Source organism: Panthera leo, chromosome B4 (assembly GCF_018350215.1).
Source record: "Panthera leo isolate Ple1 chromosome B4, P.leo_Ple1_pat1.1, whole genome shotgun sequence".
Classification (NCBI taxonomy): Eukaryota; Metazoa; Chordata; class Mammalia; order Carnivora; family Felidae; genus Panthera; species Panthera leo.
The window spans coordinates 40,969,283-40,995,998 of record NC_056685.1 but is presented as its reverse complement, the minus strand read 5'-3'; the positions used below and the strand labels follow the sequence as shown (position 1 = coordinate 40,995,998).

Genomic DNA, 26,716 nt, shown 5'->3' with positions numbered 1-26,716 from the left:
GGGGTGGAGGGTGAAATGAGGGAAAAAAGGCTGTTACAAAGGAAGGAGGAGATAGCTCCAAAAGCTGGAGAGGGAAGATGATGAAAAAAGGAAACAACAGGAATAAGCTTCTCTCATGGAGGGAGAATACAGACGAGACAATATGGAGCAAAGTGCATTGAGGGCTAAGTGCCATAAAAAAACATAGCATCATGGACAGTTGGAAGTGGAATATAAGAAGTAGTAACTTGGGTATGGTGGAGGCCAGTCAGGTGACTCTGACTGACAGACCATACTCCAGCACATCAGTCACTTGGATCACTGAGAAGTAACAGAGGGGCCTGGTTCACCGTGCTAAGAAGGATCTCAGTCTTGACTACCACAGCTCACCACCTGTTTCCCCCCCCCGCACCCCCACCCCATGCAGTTCTGAAACAGCTAGAAGAACTGCTGAGTGACATGAAAGCTGATGTGACTCGACTCCCAGCTACTATAGCCCGAATTCCCCCAGTTGCTGTGAGGCTACAGATGTCAGAGCGTAACATTCTCAGCCGCCTGGCAAACCGAGCACCTGAACCTACTCCACAGCAGGTAGAGTGTTTTCTTCTGGCCAGCTGTTCCAGCAGAGCCAGTCTGGAACTTGTAATATTGCTCTCCTGGTTGGGGGGTGCAGGGGCTTACCGGTGAGTTCCCTTGGGATCAGGTAGATTCCTATGGTTTGGAATTCTGACTCCCTTGGCTCTCTTTCCTGTAGGTAGCCCAGCAGCAGTGAAGATCCGGATCGATGATACCACCTCCACCGCTGAGCAGTGACCTTCCTCACTTTCCCTTGCCCAGCTTCTCCCCTGGGGCCTGAGAGACCCTCTCCTTCCTTCTGCCCCATCTTCCACATTGTAAAGGAACAGCCCCCAGTGCACTGGGGAAGGGGAGGGAGTGAGGGGCGGTGGTGCCCTTCCTGCTGGAGAGACATGCAGCAGTAGCGCCGGCGCCATCTGCAGGGAGCTGGCGGGCTGGCCTTCTGGGCCCTGGCTTCTCCCCACCGTAACGCCTGTTACACACAAACTCTTGTGGGTTCCCGCCAGGCTTGAAGAAAACGATCTGAATTTCTTCCTCCTTTTGGTTTTATTTTGTTGGTTTATTTTGTGTTTTCTTTTCTCCTTTTTTGGGGGTATTCAGAGTGGGCCGGGCCCCTGGGCGAGACACAGCTACCTCTGTTGGCATCTTTTTAATACCAGGAACCCAGCGGCTCCAGCCACTGAGCAGCTAGAATGAAATAAAGTGGAAAAAAAAAAAAAAAAAAAAAAAAGAAAAGAACCAAAAGCATAAAAAACCACAGCAAATTTCTTGATGAAAATTGAAAATAAAAGTTTCCTTGTATTTTAGTGCTCTGGTTCAGTGTGGGTGTAGGTGCAGGTGGATGAGTGTGTATGACAGGAGCTCTGGGAAATGTGTATTTGAAACCTAAGGGGGTCACCTTGTGTTCTGATATTCTTTAGAAGAGCCATGTTCTGTGTGCATGTGCCTTATGTGGTGGGGATCAAGGATGACTGCCACCTGGAAAATGCGAGGCTCCAAAACCATACTTGGGTTCATACCCTGTACTACTGATTCATGGCTTTGTGACCTGAGGGAGTTAACTTACCTGGGCTGTAGATTTCTCGTATAAAATAAAGATATCTTCTTCATAGAGTTGTGAAGATAAAAATAGTAAAGTGCTTGGAAATGTTTTTAACAGCTAAGCACCCCCTTAGTGTTTATTTGGAGGAAGGCTGTAATTTTTTCTTGTTAACTTCTGTGAAATTAGGACACAAGAAATCTTCCTCTAGCCTCTAGAGGTGAACCCAGGCAGAGGCGAACCTTACTTAACGGGCTGAGCGGGGGTTTTGGGGGCCGAAGAAGCGGGTCTCCTAATCAAAGGGCTGGGAGGTGAGAAGCATGCGATTCCTTGGTCTTGAGACGATGGTAGGGCGGAGGAGGGCCGAAGTCTCACGCCTTGGTTGGGGGAGCGGCGGCGTGGAGGTACCAGTTTTTCCCACTGATACCCGCAATGAGGCAAGAGGCCAACACTTTGCGGACGGGGGTGGGGTGTGTGGGGCGGAGCGGGGGGTTGAAAAGGGTTCCGTCCGCATTGCTTTCTCCGCTCCCGGGGAGTGAAGTGGAAGCGGTCCACCTGCGAATTTCCTCCGGCGGTGCTGCCGCCAGCCCCGCGCGCGTTCCCAGGGGGAGCGTATGTTCTGGGTTCTGCGACCCACCAGAAGCGACCGGAAGAGGCGGGGCTACGAGGCGGGCGCGCTCTGTGCGCCTGCGTGAAACATTTCCGTAGCGTGTGGTGTCCGACCCTAGTCTCAGAGTGCACGTGGAGTGCCGAGCCGCTTATCCAGGGGCCTCTCGGGCCTGGACCCTATTTCAAGTGAGCCGAGGCTTCGGGTGGGTGTGGAGGAAGTTGGGGAAGGGTGACTGCACTGACTCGGACTGGGGCGTCGGGAGCGGGACGTAGTACAAATGGTGTGGGACCCAAGGGCCGGGTCCAGCATAAAATGGAGGTTTTGTCATGCCATTAGGGGCTGTTGGGAGTGCTGAGTCGAGATTCGAGGTGATGTCCTTTCCCAGTCTAATATGCTAAGTATGCGGTCTCCGTTTGCCTTTCCAATACGCGCGACTCTACCTTCTCCCATTTTTCTTTTCCCCAGTACTATGGGGCGCAAGTTGGACCCTGCAAAGGAGAAGCGCGGGCCAGGCCGTAAGGCCCGGAAACAGAAGGGTGCTGAGACCGAACTAGCCAGATTCTTGCCTGCAGGTAAGGGTTAGGCCTGGCCTCCTCCCCTCACCTCCTCCCTTCTCCAGTTCTTTAGGTTTTGCTCCATTTTTTCATCTGTATCACATCCCCTTCTGTTTTTAGTCTCTGTAGTCACTGTTCAAGTAGAATTTTCTTTGAGCTGAGTTACCGAATTTAGACAGTTTCTAGAGAAACCAGAGTATATTGTGTGAGTTATTAGAAAGTAGGTATGAATCAAACACTGTCTTTAGCACTTACAGAAGACGTAGCAGGGACTGAAGCACCCATGCAAGGGGGGGGGGGGTCCAGTTTAACATTGAAGGAATTTAGACGACCTACACAGTTAGAGTTTAAAAAGATTTTAAGCTGGGGGACACCTGGATGACTCAGTCAGTTAAGAGTCCGGCTCTTGATCTCAGCCCAGTCTTGATCTCTGGTCATGATCTCACAGTTTGAGGGATCGAGCCCCTTGTAGGGCTCTGTACAGCGCAGAGCCTGCTTGGGATTCTTTCTCTCTCTTCTCTATGCCTCTCTTTCTCTGTGTGCACCTGCCCTGCTTGTGCTCACTCAAAACAAATAAATAAATGTTAAAAAAAAAAAAAAAAAAAGATTGTAAGCTGGGTTTTGGAAGATGGTTGACATGTTAGTAAGTGGAAGTTGAGAAGAAAGCCGACTGGTCACCATCAACCAGTTGTGTTGTGGAGGACATGGCTATGGCAAGGCACAGATCTGATTCCCACATGGTGAATAGTCTGCTGCATGGAAGGCTGGGGTGGGAGAGAAGAATGCACAGGTAGTTTGTGTTGGGCATTTAGAGAAAACAGTGCAGATTATTGAGGTATTAGAAAGTGCTAGGCACTATACTGAAGCTTTTGGATACATTATCTCGCCTCATTCATCTCATTCTCTTAGCGCCCTGTGAGAGAGGCATTGTTAAGGAGATGAAAGCTGAGAGATTAAGTAACTTGGTCATGTAAATGACAGGGCTGAAATTTAAACTTTCTATTTCTTGGAGAACCTAGGAAACAATCACCTACAAAGGTAAAATCTGTGGTTGGTTACTGAGTAAATTGAGAGGAAAGGAAAGGAGAAGACAAGACCGTTTTGTTACATAACTTCGTCCATTTCTTACAGACTTAGCAGTGTTTCAAATGGTGGAGCTGCTACAGGTCTTTCAACTCCTTCCGTCTTCTGTTGGCAGACTTAACGGCGATGGCAGAAGTGGTAGTGTAGGGACCACAGTGCCAGATCTGCACAACTTAGTCTTTGCATCTTGGTTTTGCCACAGAAGGAGCAAGTGTATGTGCCATGCTGGCTTATTTCAGATTGTTTTCACCATTTTCCTGAAGGAGGAATCATAACGGGTCCCATATTTACCAACCCATTACCAACTCAGACCTTTGGTGCGTTTAGCCATGTCTCTGTACACTAGGTCCAAGGCCAGAGAGAAAAGATGAATTTTGAATCTTTTGTTTTCAAGATGGTAGTAATGCTATTGATTGAAATCAGAAGGCTGGAGGGAGGCCCAGTTTGGATTTGGGTGATGCACAACCAGATGGAGATCATCTTTACATCTCTCATCCAACTCTTCCTGGAGGGCTATGAAGCAAGTTACAACCTACTCCCTTTAATGAGTGAATTGATTTTTTCTTCACTTTTATTTTCTAATGGTCTTTTTTCATTTTCCCTGTGACCTACTGTTTTGCCTCTCTCTCTTTTTTAAATACAGCGGGTGATGAAAGTTCTAAGAGGCTGTCTAGTCGTGCTCGAAAAAGGTGAGTGTGGGTGTCCAGACTTCCATAGACGAAATTGGTACTGTTCGTCTTTAGTCACATGATCATACTGATGGAAAGGGTTGTTTGGCGACTGTTGTATTTCTATGGCAGAGTCTAAAGGTGTGTTCTGTTTCCTCCATATATCATTTCAGGGCAGCCAAGAGAAGGTTGGGTTCTGCTGAAGCCCTTGAGATGGCTAAGTTTCCTGGGGCCAAACCATTGCCTGGAAAGTTACCAAAAGGTCAGTGAACATAGGAGCTGTGTGCTACATGAGAAGTCCTCTACGTCCTGGGTAGGGAAGGACTTGTTGAGCATTTCTGGAGTGAAAGGAATAGCCAGAGGACATTTTTAGGGGTAGAAAGTACAGGGTTCATCAGTGTGTGCCTGCCATCAGTCCAGGATTATTCAAACCCTTAGGAGTCTCTGGAGGAGCTGTACAGACACCTGGTAAGAAGGGAGCCCAGTCCTTACTCCGTGCTTCTCAAGGCAAGAAGCGTCCAGCACCAACCCATAGCAGTGAGGAGGAAGAGGAGGAAGACGACTCCGAAGAGGATGATGTGGTGAACCAGGGGGGCCTCTGGGGCTCTGAGGACAGTGACGCTGATATGATAGATGACTATGGCGCTGACTCCAACTCAGAGGCCGATGATGAAGGTGAAGAGGTGAGGTTTCTCTCTGTGGGTGTTCAGGAAGGGATCCTTGCCTTTTAGTTTTTCCAGATCCTTTTTTTTTTTTTTTTTTTACATTTGTTTATTTTTGAGAGACAGAGTGAGACAAAGTGAGAGTAGGGGAGGGGCAGAGAGAGGGAGACATAGAATCTGGAACAGGCTCTAGGCTCTGAGCTGTCAGCACAGAGCCTAACATGGGGCTCGAACTCATGAACCGCTAGATCATGACCTGAGCTGAAGTCAGACGCTTAACTGACTGAGCCACCCAGGCGCCCCTAGTTTTTCCAGATCCTTGAGAATATCCGTCAGTGATGAGGATAAGTGGAGTAGAGAAAAGGGGTTTTAGCATTCCGCCACTGTTTTCCTGTCATCTGTGTTTTTGCTCAGTGCACATACAAGTATAGAAAAGCTGTAGGATAGAGCATTTTGGTTTTTTTTTTTTTTTTTTTTTTCAACTTTTTTTTTTTTTTTTTTGGGACAGAGAGAGACAGAGCATGAACGGGGGAGGGGCAGAGAGAGAGGGAGACATAGAATCGGAAACAGGCTCCAGGCTCCGAGCCATCAGCCCAGAGCCTGACGCGGGGCTCGAACTCACGGACCGCGAGATCGTGACCTGGCTGAAGTCGGAAGCTTAACCGACTGCGCCACCCAGGCGCCCCAAGAGCATTTTGAAATAGACTGTTCAGTGGTGGTGAGGATATGGTCAGGGGAATCTTTGAATGCCCAATGTGAGGGGAATAGAAATGCATACACATTTTTTATAAAGCATTTGGTATCTGAGAACCTTAGGAGTTTCTTCCTTTTGACCTAGTAATTCCGTTTAAGAAGATGATCCAGAATGTGGACAAAGATTTATTCACATTTATGTAGGGGTCCTGGCTGGCTCAGTTGGTAGAACATGCAACTGTTGATTTCAGGGTTGTTAGTTTGAGCCCCATGTTGGGTGTAGAGATTACTTAAAAAAAAAAAAAAAAAATCTGGGGCGCCTGGGTGGCTCAGTCAGTTGGGCATCCGACTTCGGCTCAGGTCATGATCTCATGGTCCGTGAGTTTGAGCCCCACGTCGGGCTCTGTGCTGACAGCTCAGAGCCTGGAGCCTGTTTCAGATTCTGTGTCTCCCTCTTTCTCTCTCCTCCCCCGCTCATGCTCTTTTCTCAAAAATAAATAAATGTTAAAAAAATAAAAATTAAAAAAAATCTAAAAAAATCTATGTATTACACAATTAGTATATGTTAGGAAAACTCAGGTGATACAGGGTTGTATAGGTTGAAAAGAAAGTTCCCATTTGCACTGTTTCTCACAGTCTGCCTTTTCTCTACAGAGTTACTGTTAGGAGATTTGCAGACACCTTGTGGACCTTAATGCCCAAAACTCTGAAAACTGCCAAAATAACCAATATGCTTCAGTAAATTATGGTTCATTTATATACTAAATTAACATTTGGCCATTATGTCTGTGAAAATGCTGGTGATCTGTGAATGAATGAAAAAAGGCAGGAAACACATGTGAAAATGCATCACGATTTCAACTATGAAAAATAGTATGTCTGGAAGAAATGTGGCAAAATGGATATCCAAGGACAATTTTTGTCTCTTTTGTATACATATGGGGGTGTATTAACATTCAGAACTTTTAATGGGAAGTGAGTTACACACAAAAGTAGTATGATGAAACTCTATGATCTGTTACTTAGTTTCAACAATGGTTGACATATTCACTTCTATTCACTTCTTTAGCTTTCCTCCTTCCTTCTGAGAGTGTTACATTTGCATTTAGGAAACAAAGTACAGAGATGGGATACTACTTGGGAGGGTGACAGAGCAGGCTTTGCATTACTAGCCCCTGCCTCTTTTTTCAGCTGCTGCCCATTGAGAGGGCTGCCCGGAAGCAAAAGGCCCAGGAAGCTGTTGCTGGGTGAGTTTTGGAAACTCTTAGGATGGAGCCCAGGCAACAGCTGGGATGAAGGAATTGAGGAAGGAGGAGGTGTCTGTTTTCATCTGTGAATCACTGTTTCTGGACCTGTTTGTAGGAGCCAATGGAGTGAGGAGGAGACTGAGGAGGAGGAGGAAGCCGAGGAAGGATCCCCTGAGTCAGGCCCTCAAAAGAATGATGAGACAGATGGGGGCCTGCAGATCAATGTGGATGAGGAGGAGCCCTTTGTACTGCCCTCTGCTGGGGAGATGGAGCAGGATATCCTTCCAGTGCAGGGTGAGGGATGGGGAGAAGGTGCTTGAGAGAGGGGATTTCCAGGCCCTGGGACATCACCAAACAGTTCCTTAACACGTCCACATGCCCAGGCTCCAGACTTGCAACGAATTCACAAGCGCATCCAAGATATAGTGGCAGTGCTGCGTGATTTTGGGACGCAGCGGGAGGAAGGTAGATCTCGTTCTGAATATCTGCACCGGCTTCAGAAGGATCTGGCCACTTACTACTCCTATGGAGACTTCTTGCTTGGCAAGCTCATGGACCTCTTCCCTCTGTCTGAGGTAATGAATTCTAATTTAAGGCCCCTTTTGCTTTTCTTTTCTTATCTTCTCTGTTTTACCCTGAATGAGGAAGGCAGTCCGTCTCCTTGCTCTTTTCTCTTCTGGCTGAGCTCCTTGGCCAGCCTGACTTGCTCCCTGCCATTTTGCTTCCTCAGTTGGTGGAGTTCTTAGAAGCTAATGAGGTACCTCGGCCCATCACACTCAGGACCAATACCTTGAAAACCCGGCGCCGAGACCTTGCTCAGGTGAGGGCTGGATTTTGAGATTTATCTCAGGGAAGTGTTGACTTCTAACCCCAGAGACTCCTCTTTCTCACTCTGAAGGGGGTTGGGGGGCTGGGGTCTTAGTACCTAAGCATTTCTTGTACAGGCATGATCCCAGGAGGCAAACCCAGGCAGGCTTAGTGTCATGCTGGATTTATCTGACTGACTCAGGGCCCAGGATCTCTGTGGAGTGGGAGACTCATCCCTTCAGCCTCTGTTCCTTGTGACAGGGTTAGGACGCTGGCATCAGGGAAAAAGTGCTGCCTCAGAACAAAATGGGAGTTGTCTGCCTTTTAGATCATTGAAGAGTTGGTAAACCTGTGGTTCCTGCCCCCAGAAAAAGACATGACACACATGAACAAACAGTATTTTAAACTCATCGTTTTCCAGGGTTCAGGGACCCCATGGTAAAGACCACTGTTCTACGGTTAGTGGTGTGGCGTTGTGTGTAGTCTTTCTCCTGGTGCGAAGGTAACCTACCTGATCATTATCTTTAGTGTGTTGTGATGTTACATTTTTGGATGGCAGGGGTGCCTGAGGCTTTTGGAAAATCAGAGTTCAGTTCCAGGAAACAAAAGGACAGGAGCTGGCAGTCTGCTCCATTGGGCTGGAATTCAGACCTTGAGTTGGAGCCTCAGGCTAAGGGAAAGGACATCATAGGATGGTATGGGAGAGGCCACAGCCAATGAGTCTGTGGTGATTGTATCGTGACTACAGGCTCTGGAAGTGGTGGTGCCACAGGCCTCAGTAGAACCACGTTTTCATATTTCCACCTGTTTTCTGGGTGTAGGAACCTACAAGGTCTTAAAATCTTGATTTTATCTTCAGGCGCTAATTAACCGTGGCGTTAACCTGGATCCCCTGGGCAAGTGGTCAAAGACTGGACTGGTGGTATATGATTCTTCGGTGCCCATTGGTAAGTGTTCCCTGCCTGGAAGCCCTTCTGCCCCTGCCCTCGTCCCAGCATGTCACAGATGGGTGTCCTTCCACAGGTGCTACCCCCGAGTACCTGGCTGGGCACTATATGCTTCAAGGAGCCTCGAGTATGTTGCCGGTCATGGCCTTGGCGCCCCAGGAACACGAGCGGATCCTGGACATGTGTTGTGCTCCTGGAGGAAAGACTAGCTACATAGGTATGAGAAGGGAAGGCGGGGTAGGAGCCATTTGGCTTTCTGCTTTTGGAAGTAGTGGGGTTGCTAACTTACTAGTGTGCAAGAAAACCATACACAAGCAATTAGCAGAGCAGTGAGGAGTATAGGCTCTGGAGCCGGCCTGGTCCAGCCCCGTGTGTGCCACTAACTACCCATATGACCTCAGGCGAGCCCCTGGTCTTCTCTCGTTATCTGTAAAATGGGGTGGTAAGTGTCCTTGGCTTGGGGGTTATATTATGCTTGGGTTGTTAGGATTAAGATACACTGTTAGAAGTCCTTGGTCAAGTGTTCAGCACATAAGTAGTCCTAACCATTTCATTTAGCTGTTAGCACCAAAAAGATGTTCGGTAACAGCGAAAAAAACCACACCAGCAGTCTTGTTCATCTCAGAGTGCAGATTGGGTAGACCCGTACAGTAGACCGTGGGGAGGAGGCTTATTGGGAGTGAAGTTGCCTTGAAGCAGTGAGACTTCACTTACGGGTTCTTGGGCAGGAGGGTGGCCAGTGGGTGTGGAGGCAGAGGAGGTGGCTGGTGAGCACTGTGCCCTCTCCCCGCTCAGCCCAGCTGATGAAGAACACAGGTGTGATTCTTGCCAATGATGCCAATGCTGAGCGGCTCAAGAGCGTCGTGGGTAATCTGCACCGGTTGGGAGTCACTAACACCATCATCAGCCACTACGATGGGCGTCAGTTCCCCAAGGTAGGGTTCCCCTGTGTGTGTCTCTCTTGAGGTCTTCCAGTTCACCTGTCCCCTTCCTGACCTCACGGTATTTAGACTTGCTCCTAGGAAATAATGGTGCGGTACAGGTTGCCAAAACATCTAACTAACCTACCCCTTCTCCCCAGGTGGTGGGGGGCTTTGACCGAGTACTTTTGGATGCACCCTGCAGTGGCACCGGGGTCATCTCCAAAGACCCAGCTGTGAAGACTAACAAGGTGAGGAGTTGGGGGGTGGGGCTAAGGGTGGGAGTGGGGGCCAGCTGAGAGGGCTTGGCTGGGCCTTGCAGAGGTGGAATGGGAGGTGGAGGGGCACCTTGAGCAGTTAGTAGCTCGCCTCTTCTGAGGCTGCCTTTTGAAGTTTTGACACCCTCGTATCGGTCTCTCCTTGGGACAGGATGAGAAGGACATCCTGCGTTGTGCTCACCTTCAGAAGGAGTTGCTCCTGAGTGCTATTGACTCTGTCAATGCCACCTCCAAGACGGGTGGCTACCTTGTCTACTGCACTTGTTCCATCATGGTGAGGACTTTGTTGTGGCAGAGCAAGAGGGGACAGGGCTAGGGGTCTCTTTGCCCCTTAGAGCTCTCTTCGACTCCAGCTCTGCTTTTCCGTCCATTTTTGTCTCCCCCACATATCCAGGTGGAAGAGAATGAGTGGGTGGTAGACTATGCCCTGAAAAAGAGGAATGTGCGGTTGGTGCCCACAGGTCTAGACTTTGGCCAGGAAGGTTTTACTCGCTTTCGAGAAAGGCGCTTCCACCCCACTCTGCGTTCTACCCGCCGCTTCTATCCTCACACCCACAATATGGATGGTTTCTTTATTGCCAAGTTCAAGAAATTCTCTAATTCTATCCCTCAATCCCAAACAGGTAAGCAGTCTGCTCTTTCTCCCCTTCATCACCCACCACCTTTGCTCTCTCTGCCTTGAAAGAGGCGTGTGACGCAGGGAAGGGAGGTACTTCTGCCTCCCTTACACCAGCCTTTGCGTGCTTGGATGAGAAGCCTCTTTCATTTCAATTAGAATTGTTCCAGAGCCTGGACCCCATTTGAGTGTATGTTAAAGCACACGTACAGATGGGGACTTTTCCCTTGATTCTGCCAAGTCGTTGCAGTCTTTCGGCACTAGATGCACTCCCAGTGCAGTTGTGGTTTCTTTTTCTTCTTGGCCAAGGGGTGCCTTCCTGGTAATAGACCTCTGCTGGTCCAGCACTGTCAGCACTGGGTTGGCACAAGTCTCCTCAGAACTATCAGCAGTTCTCTGAGTCCATCATGTTAATTGCAGCTCTTTTTCTCAGTCATCTTGAGTCTGGCCTGGATCTGAGAGAGAAGGGTGGGGTTTCTGGAACAGGCTTGATGGTGCTGCATGCTGGGATATAACCCAGGTTTAGTTAGAAGAGGGAGAGGCAGGTTTCTTGGACTACAAACTGTGACTTATTGAGTTGATTTTTTTATTTACTTATTTAAGTAACTTCTTAAGTTCAAGCCCAGCATGGGGCTTGAACTCATTACCCTGAAATCAAGAATCATGTGCTCTACTGACTGAGCCAGCCAGGTGCCCTGATTTTTTTTTTTTTTTTTTTTTTTCTTTATAAATAATGTCTCTCACAAAAGTCACATCTGAATGTTAACAGAAACCTTAAGAACTAGAACTAGAGAAATTTGCTGTAACTTTTTTTTCACTGTAACTTGAAAAGTACCTATTTAATGTTATTTCTCACTTATGTCTTAACTGGCTTGTTTCTGGTTGCTATGTGTGACTTATTTTCTTGTATCTCATCAAAATCCACATGAAAAAAAATGGTCTTTGATTTAAAAAGCCCAGTGCTTCAGGTATATTCAGGATTTCCCTCCTCCTCAGAGTGCCTTGTTACCTCCTGCCCTCAAGGGGACAGAGCTTCGTTTGAAACCTTTTTGCCTATGGGTGGGGAATGATCCCTTTCTCGTAATTTTTTGATCCTTTTTTCCTTAATACGAGGTTCAAATATGACTTGAGTAAAGGCCAGGTGATGTTAAGTAATACGAATGTAGGTGGTGTGCTCTTAGGCACTATCCCAGCTGTGTGGAACACTTGGCCAACAGTACCCAGGCAGTTTTCTTATCTTAATACCATTTACCTGCTCCACTAATGATGAGGATCCAGTGATGAGGCCCATTTTCTCAAACCATATGCTTAATTTTTAACCAGGAAATTCTGCAGCTTCCACCCCTACAAACCTAGACTTGCCTGAGGTGAAAGATCACATGACCCCCAAGCCTAAGGGCAGCAGCCATCCTGCCAAGAAAGCCAGAGTGGCTGTGAAAGCAAAGCAGCAGTTGCAGAAACGGCAACATCCCAAGAAGGCCTCCTTCCAGAAGCAGAATGGCATCTCCAAAGGGACAGACTCAAGTTCGCCTACTGTATCTTGTGACACAAAGTCCCAAGCTTCTTCTAAGCTCCAAGATAGCAGCCAGCCAGCTCAAAAAGCTGAAGTGATCAGGGGACCAAAGGTGCCTAGGAAACTAAAGCAACAGTTAGCTATGCCACAGGCCTCCAAGAAAGTTGCCTTCCGGAAGCAGAATGCTTCCAGGGTCACGGACACGGAAGTGCCAGTGCTATCCCTCTCCAAGACCCAGGCCACTCTCAAGCCTGAGGACTGTGATCAGCCCTTTGGAAACAGCAAAAGGGCTGAGAAGGTAAAGCAGCAATTGCCAGAACAGCCTTTCAAGAAAGCTGCCTTCCGGAAGCAGAATGGCACCCCCAAGGGGCCTGAGACTTCCACTGTGTCCCTTCTCAGTTCCAGCCGGCCCCCACCAGCAAAGAGGAGAAAATCTCAGTCCAGAGGCAGCAGCCATCTGTCGTCTTAGACTAATGGTTGAAAGTAGGCAGGGGTGGTTCATTACCGTTAATCACTGGTTTGGAACTATGGCCTCTGTGAGGTTGGTGTCCCCACTGTGCATATGAAATCTAATACACATTTTATACTCTCTGGCCACTGTGTGTTTTTTGAGGGGACTGGGTCCTGGCTTTGCTGCTTAAGGGTAGGGCTGGGAAGGTGGGACAGGGACCCTCTGAAGAGAGGAAACTGGTATACTGAGAAATCAGTTTCAAGCTCCTGGGTTTCCGTGGTCTCAGGGAGGAAGAGTCATGGAGTCAGAGCTTAGGGTAGTTGGACTCCGGGGAGAGGAGGGCAATAGGGATTTAGGGAGGATGGGCATCCTGCCACCAGAACCCAAGGAGTACTGAAGGGCCTGGATTTTATGCGTTTCTGCCACCCTGGCTGGATTGCAGGCGTGGACTGGGGTCCGCTCAGCCTCAGACCCGGAAAGGTCCAGGTGCCAGCCTCCAAGTGAACCTTTCATTGGCTTCTTTCCTGTCCTTCCCCGCCCCCCTGACCTCTGCCCCTCCCGCCGAGCTATCTGATTGGTTGCTCCGCGTCCGCCTGGCGCCTCATTGGCTCTTCTCCCTTGCCCTCCATCCCTGCTCCTGTAGCGGTCTCGGTCTCCCAGCAGAAGACGCAGCCATGAATCCGTTATTCGGCCCCAACCTCTTCCTCCTACAACAGGAGCAGCAGGGGCTGGCCGGACCGCTAGGGGAACCCCTGGGAGGAGACCACTTGGCCGGGGGAGGGGACGTGTCCCCGGCGCCGCTCGCCCCGGCCGGCCCGGCTGCCTACTCGCCGCCCGGGCCGGGCCCGGCGCCCCCCGCCGCCATGGCACTCCGCAACGACCTGGGCTCCAACATCAACGTGCTCAAGACCCTGAACCTCCGGTTCCGCTGCTTTCTGGCCAAGGTGCACGAGCTGGAGCGCCGCAACCGGCTGCTGGAGAAGCAGCTGCAGCAGGCGCTGGAGGAGGGTAAGCAGGGCCGGCGGGGCCTGGCTCGCCGCGACCAGGCCGTGCAGACCGGCTTCGTCAGCCCCATCCGGCCCCTGGGGCTGCCCCTCGGCGCCCGGCCGGCCGCCGTCTGCACCCAGTCGGCCCGGGTGCTGGGCTCGCCCGCGCGCTCGCCAGCCGGCCCCCTCGCGCCCTCCGCGGCCAGCCACTCGTCGCCCTCCACCTCCACCTCCACTTCCTACTCCTCGTCAGCCCGCTTCATGCCTGGCACCATCTGGTCCTTCTCTCACGCCCGCCGGCTCGGGCCGGGACTGGAGCCCACTCTGGTGCAAGGGCCTGGCCTGTCGTGGGTGCACCCCGACGGGGTGGGCGTCCAGATCGACACCATCACCCCCGAGATCCGTGCGCTCTACAACGTCCTGGCTAAAGTGAAGCGCGAGCGGGACGAGTACAAGCGGAGGTAGGGGACCGGGCAGGTGGGGACAGGGCTCAGTGTCATGCCACACATGGGGCCCGGACTAGGTGTGGGTCCAGGAGAGGAGAGCGTTGCGGCCCAAGAATCAGGGAGGAATAAAATGAGAGTAAAGTTCCTGCTGTGTAAGGAGGAGCTTGGAAGTATTTACACGGCATTGGATACAGGAAGACGGGAATCCACAGGGAATGCAGAAGTTGCACTCGTGACAGGAAGAAGGAGACTCGGAGCGGAGTGCTGTGGGGAATACATATTTTTCTTGTGGCTTTTCTTTCTGTCTCATCTAGACCGCAGTGTTTGGCTGCCCGTGTTCTGTGGGGTTGTATGAGATGTGAAAGGGTCTCGCATTTGAGAGGTCACATCTGGGGTAATACCAGTGTCAGCCCCCAGGGCACTTTTGTGATAGAAGCTCCAAGTACTGATCAAAAGGATAATCGCTTTCATTTGGGAGTCTACTGAAATTAGGAGGGGGTGGTGAGGGAGGGGCTGCATCTCACAGTGGGCGATCCTACCCCTGCTCTGGGTTTCCCAAAGCAGTGTTGGTGGAAACTGGGTACCTACCTACTCAGTTCCATATGAAAGGCTCTGGGGCCTCAGAACATTGTGTGGAGTAAATAAAGGAAAGAAAAAAGAAAAGAAAAGAAAAAAAGGGAAAAAGGAGTTCCCTAGGGAAAGGGGGAAGGGACTGGTAGTTGTCCTAGGGCCATGGAGGCTGGGGGAATCTGTAAAAGCACAAAGAGCCAAAGAATGACGAAATGTGAGTAGAGCCAGCAGAGGAAGTGAGTGGGGAAAAGTTGAGGATATGGACACACCCTGCAAGTATAAGGCATCTGGAGGGCAGGCCCAGTGCTCCCTGAGGATGAGGATTTGGCTTTCTGCGGGGGACTGGCAGGGTAGCACAAGGGGCCAGGAGAAGGGATGTGATGCTAGCGCTGGATGTACAAGTGGATCCCTTAGAGGGTTGATAACCAGGCCATTAGTAAGGAGCACGAGCACAGCCAGCTCTTTGTAGACTTTGAGGGATGCCATGGTTGAGGAGGAGGATGACAGGTCAGAAGGAGGCTTTAGTTTGGGCGCCATCAGGTTTAACCTCTTAATCAGCTACTCTGACCCCTTGTGGACAGGCCTGGGAACTACCTTTGCAGTCCTGTGTTGCAGCTTGGTGTGGGCTGGGGCTTGGCTGAATGCTATGGGAAATTACCCCTGAGTCTGGGGGCAACCTTCAGGGGTCTGTAACCTGCTAGAGTCTAGCAGATCGCAGATCAGCAGGCTTTCTGAGGTTGAGTCCTGTCCTCATGCTGGCTTCCTTCGTTGTAGTCCATGTTATAAGTACCTTTGGGACTCTCAGGCCTCCTAAAGCCATCACGCAGATGCCACCCAAAACCAGCCTGCCCCTGCCCCCGCCCCTGCCCCTGCACAAGTTAATTAACACTGTCAGCAGCAGAACGGGGGCAGTTCTGGAATGCATCCATAACCACAGAAACAACTGCTGTTCTCCGGTATTTTTTTTTTTTTTCCTTAACTGAAAGAGTGTTTGTCCTTGGTCCAGCTGTCCAGGGCAGCAGAGAGTTATTCCTTGGGGACTGATGAGCTCATCGCTCTGCAGCATGCTGCTGTGCAGAGGGCCCCGCAGCTAGAGTTGTATGGTACGTGACACTGGCAGTTACTCATTCTTCCACCCCAGATCCTGTGCCCTCGTTCTGTTCTCTTTAAAGCAACACTGTAGCTCCTGTCAGTAGCCCGGAAGTCATGGGTATAGCTTGAGCACTAAACTGGGAAGGAGCTGAAGCCTCCTGGGTTCTATTTTCAGTGCCCCTGCTGTGTGCAGCCTTGGGTGGATCTTTCTTTCCTGGCCTCAGTTTTTCTAGTGTAGGAATGGCCCCGGCTTCCTCACTTTGCTCCAGGATATAATTTATTTGGGAGAGAGGTCTTTAGTAAACAAAGAATACACGGAAATTGTTCAAATTCTACTCATGTCTAGGGGACCTTGTAAGTGAGATGAGATTTGAGTGGAGGTCGGAAGGAACCTATTTGTGGGAAAGTCTGGATGGAGAGCAAATAGGATTCTAGTAAGCATCCAGGGGGACCATGCGACTCTTGATCTTGGGGTCCTGAGTTTGAGCCCCATGTTGGGTGTAGAGATTATACTAAAAAATAATAAATTTTAAAGAATTCTAGTAACTTCTAGATGATTTATTTTCAGATTTTTTGTGTGTGTTCTAAGACTGTGTTCATCCCAATCCTTCCCTAACTTCCTTACTTAAATTTCTACCTGAATTTGTCGCTTGCTACCCTTTCCCATGCATCTTGCCCAGGGCCATCGTCCCCTTGTGAGTCTTGCTTTCTTTCTCCAGGGACTCACAGGCTCAGGAGTATGAGGGTACTGCGTTCCATGCCTTCAGGTTGTAGATGGAGAAACCACAGGCACAAAAAAGATAAAGTCTTATCTATGAAACTGTATAACTTGATGCCGCGAGGGCCCCTCACTGGCCCCGACTGTCTGAGAATGCCAGTGCAAAAGTGGGAAGGACATGGGGGCAGCAGGGAAGGGTGGACAGAGAGCCAAGAGGGCCCGGGGCTGGGCTGTGTGACGGGCCAGCAGGGTGGTGGCCAGGCTGGCCGCCTCTTCCCTGCCCATGCGGGAGGGGCAGCGGGTGATGTAGAGGAGTTATTATTAGGAACACTGCAGTGCAGATGCGGGGGAGGAACAGGGAAGAGGCTGCAGGCGAACCCAGGGAGGAGAGGAGGAAGGAGGGTTGGGGGGGGAGGATGGAGGTGGGGAAGGGAGGATTGAGTCCCATGTCTGCAGAATCCACTCTCTTGGGCTTTCATTTTTCTTGCCGTCCTCTTTGAGACTTTAGCCATGTTTCTGATACTGCGGTTTCTCTCGTGATATCATCCCTTCCTTTCTCACACTGGAAGAAGCGGCAGGCACTGAGAGTCTGTGTGAACGGGGTCTGAGAAGTTCCGCCATCCCGGCCACCCTCGCAGGGTCCCAAAACCCTAAGCAGGGCCATGGCCGCCTCCACTGCCCTTTCACCTTGGCGATGCCAGGGCCTGTGCGCTGGCTCACCGTGGACTCACATTGAGTGAAAAACCTAGCCCCGGGCAGCCAACCCTGCCTGCGGCCAAGGGTGTCTTTTAGCCACTTGGGGTTCTAGTCTCGGAATTCTAGAGCCTAGGAGATGCTGCTTCTGGTTCCCAGCCACTGTAGAGCGAGGCGCTTTTTCATTCTCTGATCTCCCTGTCCCTCCAGGTTTGGGTGCCTGGGAACTCCAGGCTCCTGCTTCCCACAGGTTTCTTGCTTCAGGGCCAGCCCGGTCTCCTCTCTACGGCTCACTTCCACGGGTCCTGGGTGGGCGGTTTCTGGAGCTTGTGGGGGACGGACTTTGAGCGTCTCCTACCAGGCTCTTGACCAACTCTGTTGATGTGGTGTGTGTCCTGCAGCTGCTTCTCCAGGGTTAAATGGCACCACAAGAGGCAGGGCAGCGGGCTAGAGGAGCCCTGGTCTGGTGCAGGCAGGAGGCGGGAGACCGGATCTGTGCCACTGAAGGTGGGGGACCGGGCTGGTGGGCCTGGTGGTCTGGTGCGGGCAGGACAGGGGAGGAGGCCAGCCAGGCAGCTGGTGGGGCTGGGGCCTGAGGGGACGGGCACCATGAGAGAGCACAGTGGCAGCAGTTGCTCTTAAATACAGTTCCTGGGGCGCGGCCCAGAGGTTCCGGGAAGGCAGCTGGCCGACTCGCACTTGCCAGGAAGTGTGGAGCCACCGGACAGCTGTGGCTGGCCACCCGCTGGCTGGCCAGACGTGACTGCCCACAGCCCCGGTGCATCTAGGGCACCAGACCTAGAGTCAGGGAGAGGCCTGAGCCAGAGGGGTGGGGAGCAGGGAGCTGCTGGGGCGGGGTGGGACTCTGCACCCACGTTCCCTCCCTGCCCCCCATGTCTGCCAGGTGGGAAGAGGAGTACACTGTGCGGATACAGCTGCAGGAGCGAGTGAACGAGCTGCAGGAGGTGAGGGCCGCCCGCCCCCCACCAGCACCCTCAGCCCCCTGCTGCCCCCCCACCCCCGCCCTTCCTTGTCCTCATCTGCCTCCTACCTCAGCAGCGCCGCTAATGGCGGGGCTTTCTCCCTGACTGCAGGAAGCCCAAGAGGCTGACGCCTGCCAGGAGGAGCTAGCGATGAAGGTGGAGCAGTTGAAAGCGGAGCTAGTGGTCTTCAAGGGGCTCATGAGCAATGTGAGTGCAGCCGCCGCACCCCGAAACCTGCCAGAGCAGGCGGGCCCTTCGAGTTTGGGCCGGTTGACTTCCTGGTCACTGCCGCCGCCTGGTGTGCCGTGCCTCTCTCTCTGCCTGCCCCCCACCCCACCCTCATTCAAGAGGGAGAGAAGGAACAGAAGTCCCAGTGTCGTGTCTGAGAGGCAGTGTGGTCTCCCTCATTTCTAGAGGTGATTAAGCAATTAGTTAAGAGGCCAGATCCCGGCTCTGAAAGCTGCTAGCAGTGTGGCCGTGGTGAGTCTCCCCACCGCTCTGCCTGTGTCCTCTGTGGAATGGACGAGGCAAGGCGCATGCCCATGAAGACATACTCTTCTTAGCACCATGCTGGCACAGACGTAATGCTGAAGTGTCAGCCGTTCTTCTTTCTCCACTCTTGTAACTGCCACTGGCCTCTCTCTCTGGCAGCGTAAGTTCTGGGAGGGAGCCCCTGCACGTCCCGGGCCACCGTGTCCAGGGTTCCTCCCGCCCGTGCGAACAGCGCGCCAGCTGCATGAGCAGCCCACGAGTGCCGGGGGAGGGCGTCCAGGAGGAGGGGTCAGCGGTGATATGTGACTGGAAGGGTGAGGGTCTTGCCAGGGCCCTTATTGGTCCTTGTCCGGAGTGCTGGGTGCCTCCTCACCACTCCCTGCGTTCCCCGGACAGAACCTGTCTGAGCTGGACACAAAGATCCAGGAAAAGGCCATGAAGGTAGATATGGACATCTGTCGCCGCATCGACATCACCGCCAAACTATGCGACGTGGCTCAGCAGCGCAACTGTGAGGACATGATCAAGATGTTCCAGGTGAGGGCACTGGGCTGCCCGCAGGCCCCGGGACGAGGGCAGGCCTTGGCCCCAGACACCCTGCCCACACCTCCCCAGTGCCTGAGCTCCTCAGGAGAGGGTGGGGGCAGGCCGTGAACCTTGCATCATTGCTGGCTGGGAGCCAGGCCCTGCCCTCCTTCTTGGAGGACCTTACCTCGGCCCCCGGGGCCCTTGGTGGGACGAGGCTTGGGGGGCAAGGAACAGCCTCTGAAAGAGAAGGTTTGGAAGCGTCTCTAACACCGTCTCTCCCCTCCCTCTCTCTCTCCTCTGTCCATCTCCTCTCCTCTCTTTCTTTCATCTTTTCTTGCTTTCTCCACAGAAGAAGCTGGTTAGTTTTGCTCTCATGCAAGCTTTTTAATGTCCCAGTCCCAGTTTCTAAACCACCCAGGCCTCGGCCGTCAGTTTTGACCCGCTGGGCTTTTCGGCACAGATTTCTTTTCCTGTCTCTGTTTTCCTTGCCCTTCCCCCCTTTACTCTACCTCGTGCCCTCTTTGCTTCATTTCTATCCCTTCCGCGGCTTTCCAGATCTGGATATATGATTCAGGTTCTCCTTTGTCTACACTGCGTCCTCCTCTTCCTTGCAGCCAAAAACTTTCCTTTTAGTTTGGTCATTTCATTAGAAAGACCTTTTTTTTTTTTTTTTTTTTTTTTTAGAAAACAAATCCTCTGTAGCCATTATGCACATCATAGCGTGGTCACAACAGGCCATTTCTCCCCTGATCTTACCGCCCTATTTTCTGTTTCTTCTTTTTCTTCCTTCTCAGTCTGCAGCCCTGTCCCCATCTGTGTCTGTCTGCCTGTCTCTCGGTAACTGTGGTGTCTGTTCCTGTCGTTGTAACTGTGTCTTCTCTCTCTGTCCACCCCGCCCTCCCGCTGGTTCACGCTTCTCCCCTCCCACCCGCCCCACCCCTGCCGGCGCCCACCCGCCCTTCTCCTCATGCACCCGGCCTCGTCTCTGTAGTCTCTGCACTTGTCTCCCATTAAGGTCCCATCCATGGGGGGGCGGAAGCGGGAGCGCAAGGCTGCCATCGAGGAGGACACCTCCCTGTCGGAGAGTGACGGGCCCCGCCAGCCCGATGGGGATGAGGAGGAGAGCACAGCCCTCAGCATCAACGAGGAGATGCAGCGCATGCTCAACCAGCTGTGAGTCCCGAGTCCTCCAGGCCCACGTCAGCAGCCCCCCAGAGGCCGGAGCTCCCCGACAGTGGCCCTCTGCCCGCAGGAAGGCCCTGCCCCCCCCTCTTGACAGCGGGTTCCCTGTCTCTAGGAGGGAGTATGATTTTGAGGACGACTGTGACAGCCTGACTTGGGAGGAGACTGAGGAGACCCTGCTGCTTTGGGAGGATTTCTCAGGCTATGCCATGGCAGCCGCAGAGGCGCAGGGAGAGGTAACGGCCCCTCCCAGCCTCAGGGCCCCGCCAGTCCTGCCCCCCAGCTGGACGGCCCGTCCCCCCCCTCCCCTCCCTGCACTCCTTGCTGCTTTCCCTCTGTGGCCTCCATCCTGTACCTGCCTCTCCCGTCTTCCTTCTTCCTTCTCTCGGCTTTCAGCAGCTTCCTTTAACCAGACTCTCTCTCTCTCCCCTGCCTCGCCCCTGTGGAATGCCCCCACCACCCTCCCCATTGGCCTCTCCCTTGCTTCCCTTTCCGCTTCAGCAGCAGGAAGACAGTTTGGAGAAGGTGATCAAAGATACCGAGTCCCTGTTCAAAACCCGGGAAAAAGAATATCAGGAAACCATTGACCAAATAGAGGTAAGACTGGCGTTGAAGCCGAGGCCCACGGGTGGCCCGTGGGTTGTGAGCGGGGCGACGGGACCCCAGACACCAGGCCTTCCCCCTTTCTTTTGTGGGGGTGGAACCTTAAGACCTTAGGTTCTCCAGGGAGGAGGACGGATGTGGGCTCCGATCTCAGCCCTGTCACCTACTTTCTACCACTCCAACTTCTAACAGGCTGCTTATGGTCTCTCAGCCTGTTTTCGTTGTCACGCGGGACGTTTTTTTTTTTTTTTTTTAAGCTTAGTTATTTTGAGAGAGAGACAGAGAGAGTGAGTGGGGAGGGGCAGAGAGAGAGAGGGAGATACAGAATCCCAACCAGGCTCCTCACTGCTAGCGCAGAGCCGGTTCAGGGCTTGAACTCACAGACCGTGAGATCATGACCCAAAAGGAAATCAAGAGTCAGATGCTTAACTGACTGAGCCACCCAGGTGCCCCTCAAGTGGGATCTTGATTATACCTTCCTCACAGGGTTGTTTGAAGATCAAATGAAATGATGCACACGTAGAGCTGAGGGCAGTGTCTGTCTCCTAGTAAGCATGCCGCATGGCAGCTTTATTAGTATTATCACTCCTGGTGGTGTGATAGTGGAGTCCTCTAAGAAGTGAACTTGAACTTTGGTGATTCTTCAGTTCAGCCTTTCAGCTGATGGAGGAACCTCCGTTGTCATTCCCTAGCCTGGAAGATCCTTCTCGGGATGGCAAGGGAAGCGGGTGCTCTTAGACGCTAGGTCTGCAGGGCTGTGGCAGTTTGTGGCACCCTGGGTGGCGGGGCTGAGGGGAGGGGGCTGGCTGCGGATCCTGGGTGCCCTCCTGCTCGTGGAGAGGACCCTTCCCTGGCCCTGAGCGCTCCTGCTTGGGGAAGACGCATGTGGGCCTCTGTAACTCTTGGCCTCTCTTCAAGCCCACATAGCACATTTATACCCTTGCTTGTCTCACGCCGCCCGCATTTTGAGATGGAAGTTGACAGATGATTCTCCTACATGCTCATCCTCCCAACACACATCAAGTGGTCCTGCTCCTTTAAGCCAGCCTGTTTTTGTTGCTTGCCCAGGCAGACGGATGCTAAGTTTTAAAGGTGCAGCTAGGTTTCTGTTCTCTGTTGAGTAGAGGGGAAGGGAGAGTCGCTCTCTGCTCGCTCCTTGACACCCATGTCACAGTCTTCCTCTTTTCTCGCAGCAGATTGGCGTTAGGAGAGGTGTTGGGAGAGCTGACAGGGGGCTTTGGGTGCAGTGCTGACCCTGGTGACCCATCCTGGGGTCACTGGCATAGATGCAAGGAGCATTTCCCATTGTCGGTGGTAAAGCCAAGGCCCAGGTGGAGGTTGGGAGGGAGTTCATCCTTCCTCTCCATCTAGTCCCAGCCCTACTCTGTCTCTGGCCACACAGTGAGTCTGCAGTTTTCAGTGGAGGCTGTTAGATGCCTCCCAACTGTGGTGCTGCCTCTCCTCACCCCTGCTTTAAAATTAAAAAAAAAAAAAAAATTTTTTTTTTGTTTATTCATTTTTGAGAAACAGCGCATGAGCAGGGGAAGGCAGAGACAGAGGGAGACACAGGGTCCAAAGCAGGCTCCAGGCTCTAAACTGTCAGCACAGAGCCCGACGCGGGGCTAGGACTCATGAACTGCGAGATCATGACCTGAGAGGAAGTCAGACGCCCAACCGACTGAGCCATCCAGGCGCCCCTCCTCAACCCTGCTTTAAATGCATGAAGTAAGGGCATACGTACAGATATGTACAGACAGCTGGTGGTCCTAGCCTTGTCTTTGGATAGAATATAATTGCTTCATTTCTTTCTTTCCTGTCCTGGTGAGTGCTGGGCTCCGGAAGCTAGCCCCTTCCCCTGCTGCTCTCCTTAGCTGGAGAAATTGGGGTGTAGGTGGCAGCCAATCTGGGCAAGAGCTGGTGACATCATGCCTTCCTGCACTGAGCGCGCCCTGCTGCTCTGGAACCAGGGCCGCCATCCGAGCTGTACTCACTAGGCTTCTGACCCACCCAGGCCATCATCTCTTCTCTCCGGCCCTGTGACCCATTTACTTCTTCCTCCCAGTTCCCATCCTCTCCCTGTCCAGTTTGGATTAGTTCTGGGTGGTTTCCTCTATCCAATTCAGATTATTCACGGGTAGTTTCCTACCCTTTCTCTTTGCTCTCAGGCAGTCAAGCAGGTTACTTCCAAGCCGTTTTATTCTGCCTCTCTGTTTGGCCCCTGTCCTTTGTACCCCAAACAAAGAGAGGCAGCAGATTGTCTCTGGCCCAGATCTTTTCCACATCACCCCTCCTCTCAGCTCTACCTCAAAGCCTGTGGCAGAATCTGGCTCGGAGGGAGTTCGTATTTCCTTGATTCTGAGCCCACCTTTTCCCACATGTAACATTTCTTAAACCGGGATACATCTTATATGCAGTAGGACATTGGGTGTGGCAGAAGTCTTTCTGTTGGACTCTGAGAACTGCCCACTCAGGAGACGAGAGTGATAAGAGGAGGATTGAGCCTCTTTCAACAGTACGGGGCAGGTCCCCTCCTTTGGGCCATGAGGCTTGTGGCTACTTCAAAAAGGCTCACTAAGTAATTTCCCATCTTGGGGCTGGGCACATGCAGAGATGAGTAAGACCTGGGGCTGGGAGCGGGGGTGCCTGGGTGGTTCAGTTGGTTGAGCTTCTGACTTTGACTCAGGTTGTGATCTTGAGGTTCATGAGTTCAAGCCCCTCATGGGGCTCACTGCTGTCAGCACGGAACCCACTTCAGATCCTCTGTCCCCCTTTCTCTCTGCCCCCTCCCCCGCTTGTGCTCTCTCTCTCTGAAAAATAAACATTAAAAAAATAAAAATGGAGGCGCCTGGGTGGCTCAGTTGGTTGAGCTTCTGATTTCGGCTCAGGTCATGATCTTGTGGTTTGTGGGTTCGAGCCCCGTGTAGGGCTCTGTGCTGACAGCTCGGAGCCTGGAGCCTGCTTCAGATTCTGTGTCTCCTTCTCTCTTGCCCTTCCCCCACTTGTGCTCTCTCTCTGTTTATGAAAAATAAAATTAAAAAATTTTAAAAAGGCCTGTGGCCACCTTCTAGGAGCACCCAAATTAGTGAGGGAGACAGACTGGGTGCAGCATTGTATTGGGCCTGCAGGAAGCCCAGGGAGGGAGCAAGGCCGTGCACAGATAGCCACCCTGGGCTCTCTGTCCTGCCCACACTTAGGTTCCTCTTGTCAGTGAAGGTCTGTTGCAAGAATGCAGGCCTGTAGCAGAGACCTCTGCCTTCTTCTGTAGGCAAAGATCCCCAGCAAAACTAAAAGGAATGATGGTATATTGGTGCCTTCTGGCTTGATCGGACTTTTTTATTTAAAAAAAAAAGTTTATTTATTTTTGAGAGAGAGAGAGAGAGAGACATGGAGCAGGGGAAGGGCAGAAAGAGGGAGGCAGAGGATATGAAGCAGGCTCCTCGCTGTGAGCACAGAGCCCAGTGCTGGGCTTGAGCTCACGAACCGTGAGATCATGACCTGAGCCAAAGTTAAGAGTCAGCCGCTTCGCCGACTGAGCCACCCAGGCGCCAGCATCTGACTTATTTTGAAATCTGAGCCTTCACCCGTGGCCACCTGGGCCCCATGCCTGGTGCTCTTGGTGTGTTAGCCCCTGGGGGTTAGGGGCAGGGGCACTGCTGACCTGGATGGTCTCGTCCTGCGCCTGCCACAGCTGGAGCTGGCCACGGCCAAGAACGACATGAACCGGCACTTGCACGAGTACATGGAGATGTGCAGCATGAAGCGGGGCTTGGACGTGCAGATGGAGACCTGCCGTCGGCTAATCACCCAGTCTGGAGACCGGTGAGGACCTCCCCCTGGAGTGTGGGGCGCGGCCCGCCTTCTGTGTCCTCCTCCAAGGGTGCATGCACCAGAGGCCGTTGGTGGGCAAGCCCTGAGGACCCCGTAGCTAAAAACCGGCAAGGAACAGAAGGGGCATGGGGGCAGTTTTTTATTGAAAGCCAGGCCCACAGTTCGTGCATCTCTCTGTGAGTTAAACCCCAACAAAAAAGTAAGTTCTAAAAAGTCACAAAAATACTACAGAGAGACACAAAGCTGGGGCCATCAAGTCTGCACTCAGGCTCAGACAACATCTCTCATACTGCGATTTGAGATATTTCTGAATTCTGAGCCTCCCAGAGTCCCCAGGATAAAGACAGGGACCATATCCCCCATCAGGGTGGGGCAGGAGGGATTTCCCTCTCCCTTCCCCACTGCCCTCACCCTGCATCCACCCTCACCCCTGTGGCCCTCCTGCCCTTGCCTGAGATGGCATTCACTGGCCTGCCAGAGAGTAAGGCCATGGGAGAGGAATGCCAGTGTCATCAGGATTCCTCCCTGCCCCAAGGTGACAACTGGTGTTTTTTTCTAGAAAGTCTCCTGCTTTCACTGCGGTCCCGCTTAGCGACCCGCCGCCGCCGCCGCCAAGCGAGACTGAGGACTCCGATCGCGATGTCTCATCTGATAGCTCCATGAGATAGGGACCTACCTCCAGCCCGGTGGCCTGGGGCCCCACCCTGCCGGGAACTCACAGAGGCAGAGGGGTGGGGGGTTCACAGAAGGGGAACGCCATCTGTCCCGCCGCACCAAGCCTCGCCCCTGGGGACTGGGGCGCTCCTCCCTCGGGCTTCCTGCCTTAGTCCTTGGCCTTCAGGGTTCTGAGGTGTCTGGAGCGAGGCTCAGCCTGCCCTTCCCAGGTGACTCCCACCACAGCTGGGGCTCTCCTGCCTTCACGCGTGGGCGTCTGCTACTTCTCATCTTTAAAATGCTGCCAGAGCGATCGTGGCCCCTTACTTTCTCCATTGAGTAAGGAATGTGATTGTCAGATCTTCCTTCCATCTCTGAGGCCTCGAGCCAGCTTACTGTCTTTGATTCTGTACTGGTGCTAACTGGCCCAGGCACTGGTATGAAGTGGATTAGGCTGGTCCTTCCAGGGCTTGTGCAACACACATGCAGTGGGAGAGGGCTTCCCTCCAAGGTGCAGGTGGAGGGAGGCGGGACCAGGCAGGGCGCTCTGTCCCCCCTTGCGTTGTCATCCACCCGTGGATGGCAGTGATGGGGCTGTGACCCGTCCTTTATGGAAATGCCATGCATTGAAGGGGCCTCCGGTCTAGGCGGCTTCTGGATCCGACTGGGTGCAGTACCGTGGAGGGAGATGGAAGTTTCCCAGTCAATGCTGAGTGGCAGAGAAAAAGGTGAAGCTACTTGTATGTGTGTGTGCATGTGTGGGGTGTGTGTGTGTGTGTGTGTGTGTACATGTGTGCTCAGGGTCTCAGTTTCTTCAAGTATCAGCTGAAGATGTGCCTCCTCCGTGCCTGTCATACACTGAGAGCAGCAGGCTGAGATGTCCTGGACTTGGAAAAGCTTGGGAGAAACTGGAGAGCTGTGAATGCGGACACGTCAGCATAACTGCCTGAGGGAAGCTGTGCTGAGCGGACATTTGAATGGAGTCTTTAATAATAATGAAACTGGCGAGTATTTATTGAACACTTCTGTGTCACTGTTTCAAGCACTTTCTGGTAGTAGCTACACCATCCCCTCTGTGAGGTACACACCGGTTTTCCTCACTCGACATACGAGCAGGTGCAAAGGAAGGCACCTGGAGGTGGTAGGTAACTTGCCCAAGTTGAACAAGTGGCAGAGGCCCTGGACCACAGTTTGTGCGTTTAACCCTCTGTAAGTTATACCTCAACAAAAAAGTTTTAAAAGGTCACAAAAAATACTAGAGAGACACAAGCTGGGGCCAAGTCTCGTTCTGGGCCCAG

General features: G+C 52.4%; 3 protein-coding genes and 1 long non-coding RNA gene across 18 annotated transcripts in view; 3 read left to right on the top strand and 1 right to left on the bottom strand.

Annotated features, from left to right (window-relative positions):
• Window positions 1–1,285, top strand: part of CHD4 (chromodomain helicase DNA binding protein 4) — a 30,374-nt gene extending 29,089 nt beyond the window's left edge. For all 7 annotated transcript variants that reach the window (XM_042945633.1, XM_042945636.1, XM_042945632.1 and 4 more), the window contains 2 exons: window positions 407–570; window positions 734–1,285. In XM_042945633.1, the coding sequence (XP_042801567.1) occupies window positions 407–570; window positions 734–751 (182 nt within the window). In that variant the 3' untranslated portion in view covers window positions 752–1,285. The remainder of the gene's footprint in view (window positions 1–406; window positions 571–733) is intronic.
• An 852-nt stretch (window positions 1,286–2,137) lies between these two features.
• NOP2 (NOP2 nucleolar protein) lies at window positions 2,138–12,785 on the top strand. Its single transcript, XM_042945615.1, has 16 exons — window positions 2,138–2,389; window positions 2,670–2,776; window positions 4,485–4,530; window positions 4,683–4,771; window positions 4,948–5,192; window positions 7,056–7,111; window positions 7,227–7,387; window positions 7,487–7,686; window positions 7,842–7,931; window positions 8,778–8,865; window positions 8,942–9,082; window positions 9,661–9,800; window positions 9,947–10,036; window positions 10,215–10,337; window positions 10,458–10,686; window positions 12,003–12,785. The coding sequence occupies exons 2-16, from the start codon at window positions 2,674–2,676 to the stop codon at window positions 12,659–12,661; spliced, it is 2,460 nt and encodes an 819-aa protein (XP_042801549.1). The 5' UTR covers window positions 2,138–2,389; window positions 2,670–2,673; the 3' UTR covers window positions 12,662–12,785.
• Window positions 9,803–11,313, bottom strand: LOC122224158. The gene is made up of 3 exons (XR_006204668.1): window positions 10,890–11,313; window positions 10,245–10,490; window positions 9,803–9,883 (listed from the first exon to the last, which is right to left on the bottom strand). It is a non-coding gene; the product is annotated as an uncharacterized LOC122224158 (long non-coding RNA).
• A 356-nt stretch (window positions 12,786–13,141) lies between the features above and the next one.
• On the top strand, window positions 13,142–26,438 carry IFFO1 (intermediate filament family orphan 1). Of its 9 annotated transcripts, none has more exons than XM_042945619.1 (10): window positions 13,142–14,090; window positions 18,053–18,113; window positions 18,243–18,338; window positions 19,020–19,160; window positions 19,501–19,509; window positions 20,143–20,324; window positions 20,449–20,569; window positions 20,835–20,930; window positions 24,625–24,755; window positions 25,328–26,438. In XM_042945619.1, the coding sequence occupies exons 1-10, from the start codon at window positions 13,318–13,320 to the stop codon at window positions 25,425–25,427; spliced, it is 1,710 nt and encodes a 569-aa protein (XP_042801553.1). In that variant the 5' UTR covers window positions 13,142–13,317; the 3' UTR covers window positions 25,428–26,438. The 9 variants fall into 9 exon arrangements, with proteins under 9 accessions (XP_042801553.1, XP_042801550.1, XP_042801556.1 ...); XM_042945616.1 differs by having other exon boundaries at window positions 13,146–14,090; window positions 25,324–26,438; XM_042945622.1 differs by having other exon boundaries at window positions 13,147–14,090; window positions 19,504–19,509; window positions 20,167–20,324; window positions 25,324–26,438.
• Window positions 26,439–26,716: the final 278 nt, after the last annotated feature.

Coding starts and splice junctions, on each gene's coding strand:
- NOP2 (XM_042945615.1), top strand. CDS start 2,674: ATGGGGCGCAAGTTGGACCCTGCAAAGGAGAAGCGCGGGCCAGGCCGT. Junction 4,772..4,947: donor GCCTGGAAAGTTACCAAAAG/GTCAGTGAACAT, acceptor TCAAACCCTTAG/GAGTCTCTGGAGGAGCTGTA. Junction 9,801..9,946: donor ATGGGCGTCAGTTCCCCAAG/GTAGGGTTCCCC, acceptor CCTTCTCCCCAG/GTGGTGGGGGGCTTTGACCG.
- IFFO1 (XM_042945616.1), top strand. CDS start 13,318: ATGAATCCGTTATTCGGCCCCAACCTCTTCCTCCTACAACAGGAGCAG. Junction 20,325..20,448: donor CAGCGCATGCTCAACCAGCT/GTGAGTCCCGAG, acceptor CCCTGTCTCTAG/GAGGGAGTATGATTTTGAGG. Junction 24,756..25,323: donor ATCACCCAGTCTGGAGACCG/GTGAGGACCTCC, acceptor GTTTTTTTCTAG/AAAGTCTCCTGCTTTCACTG.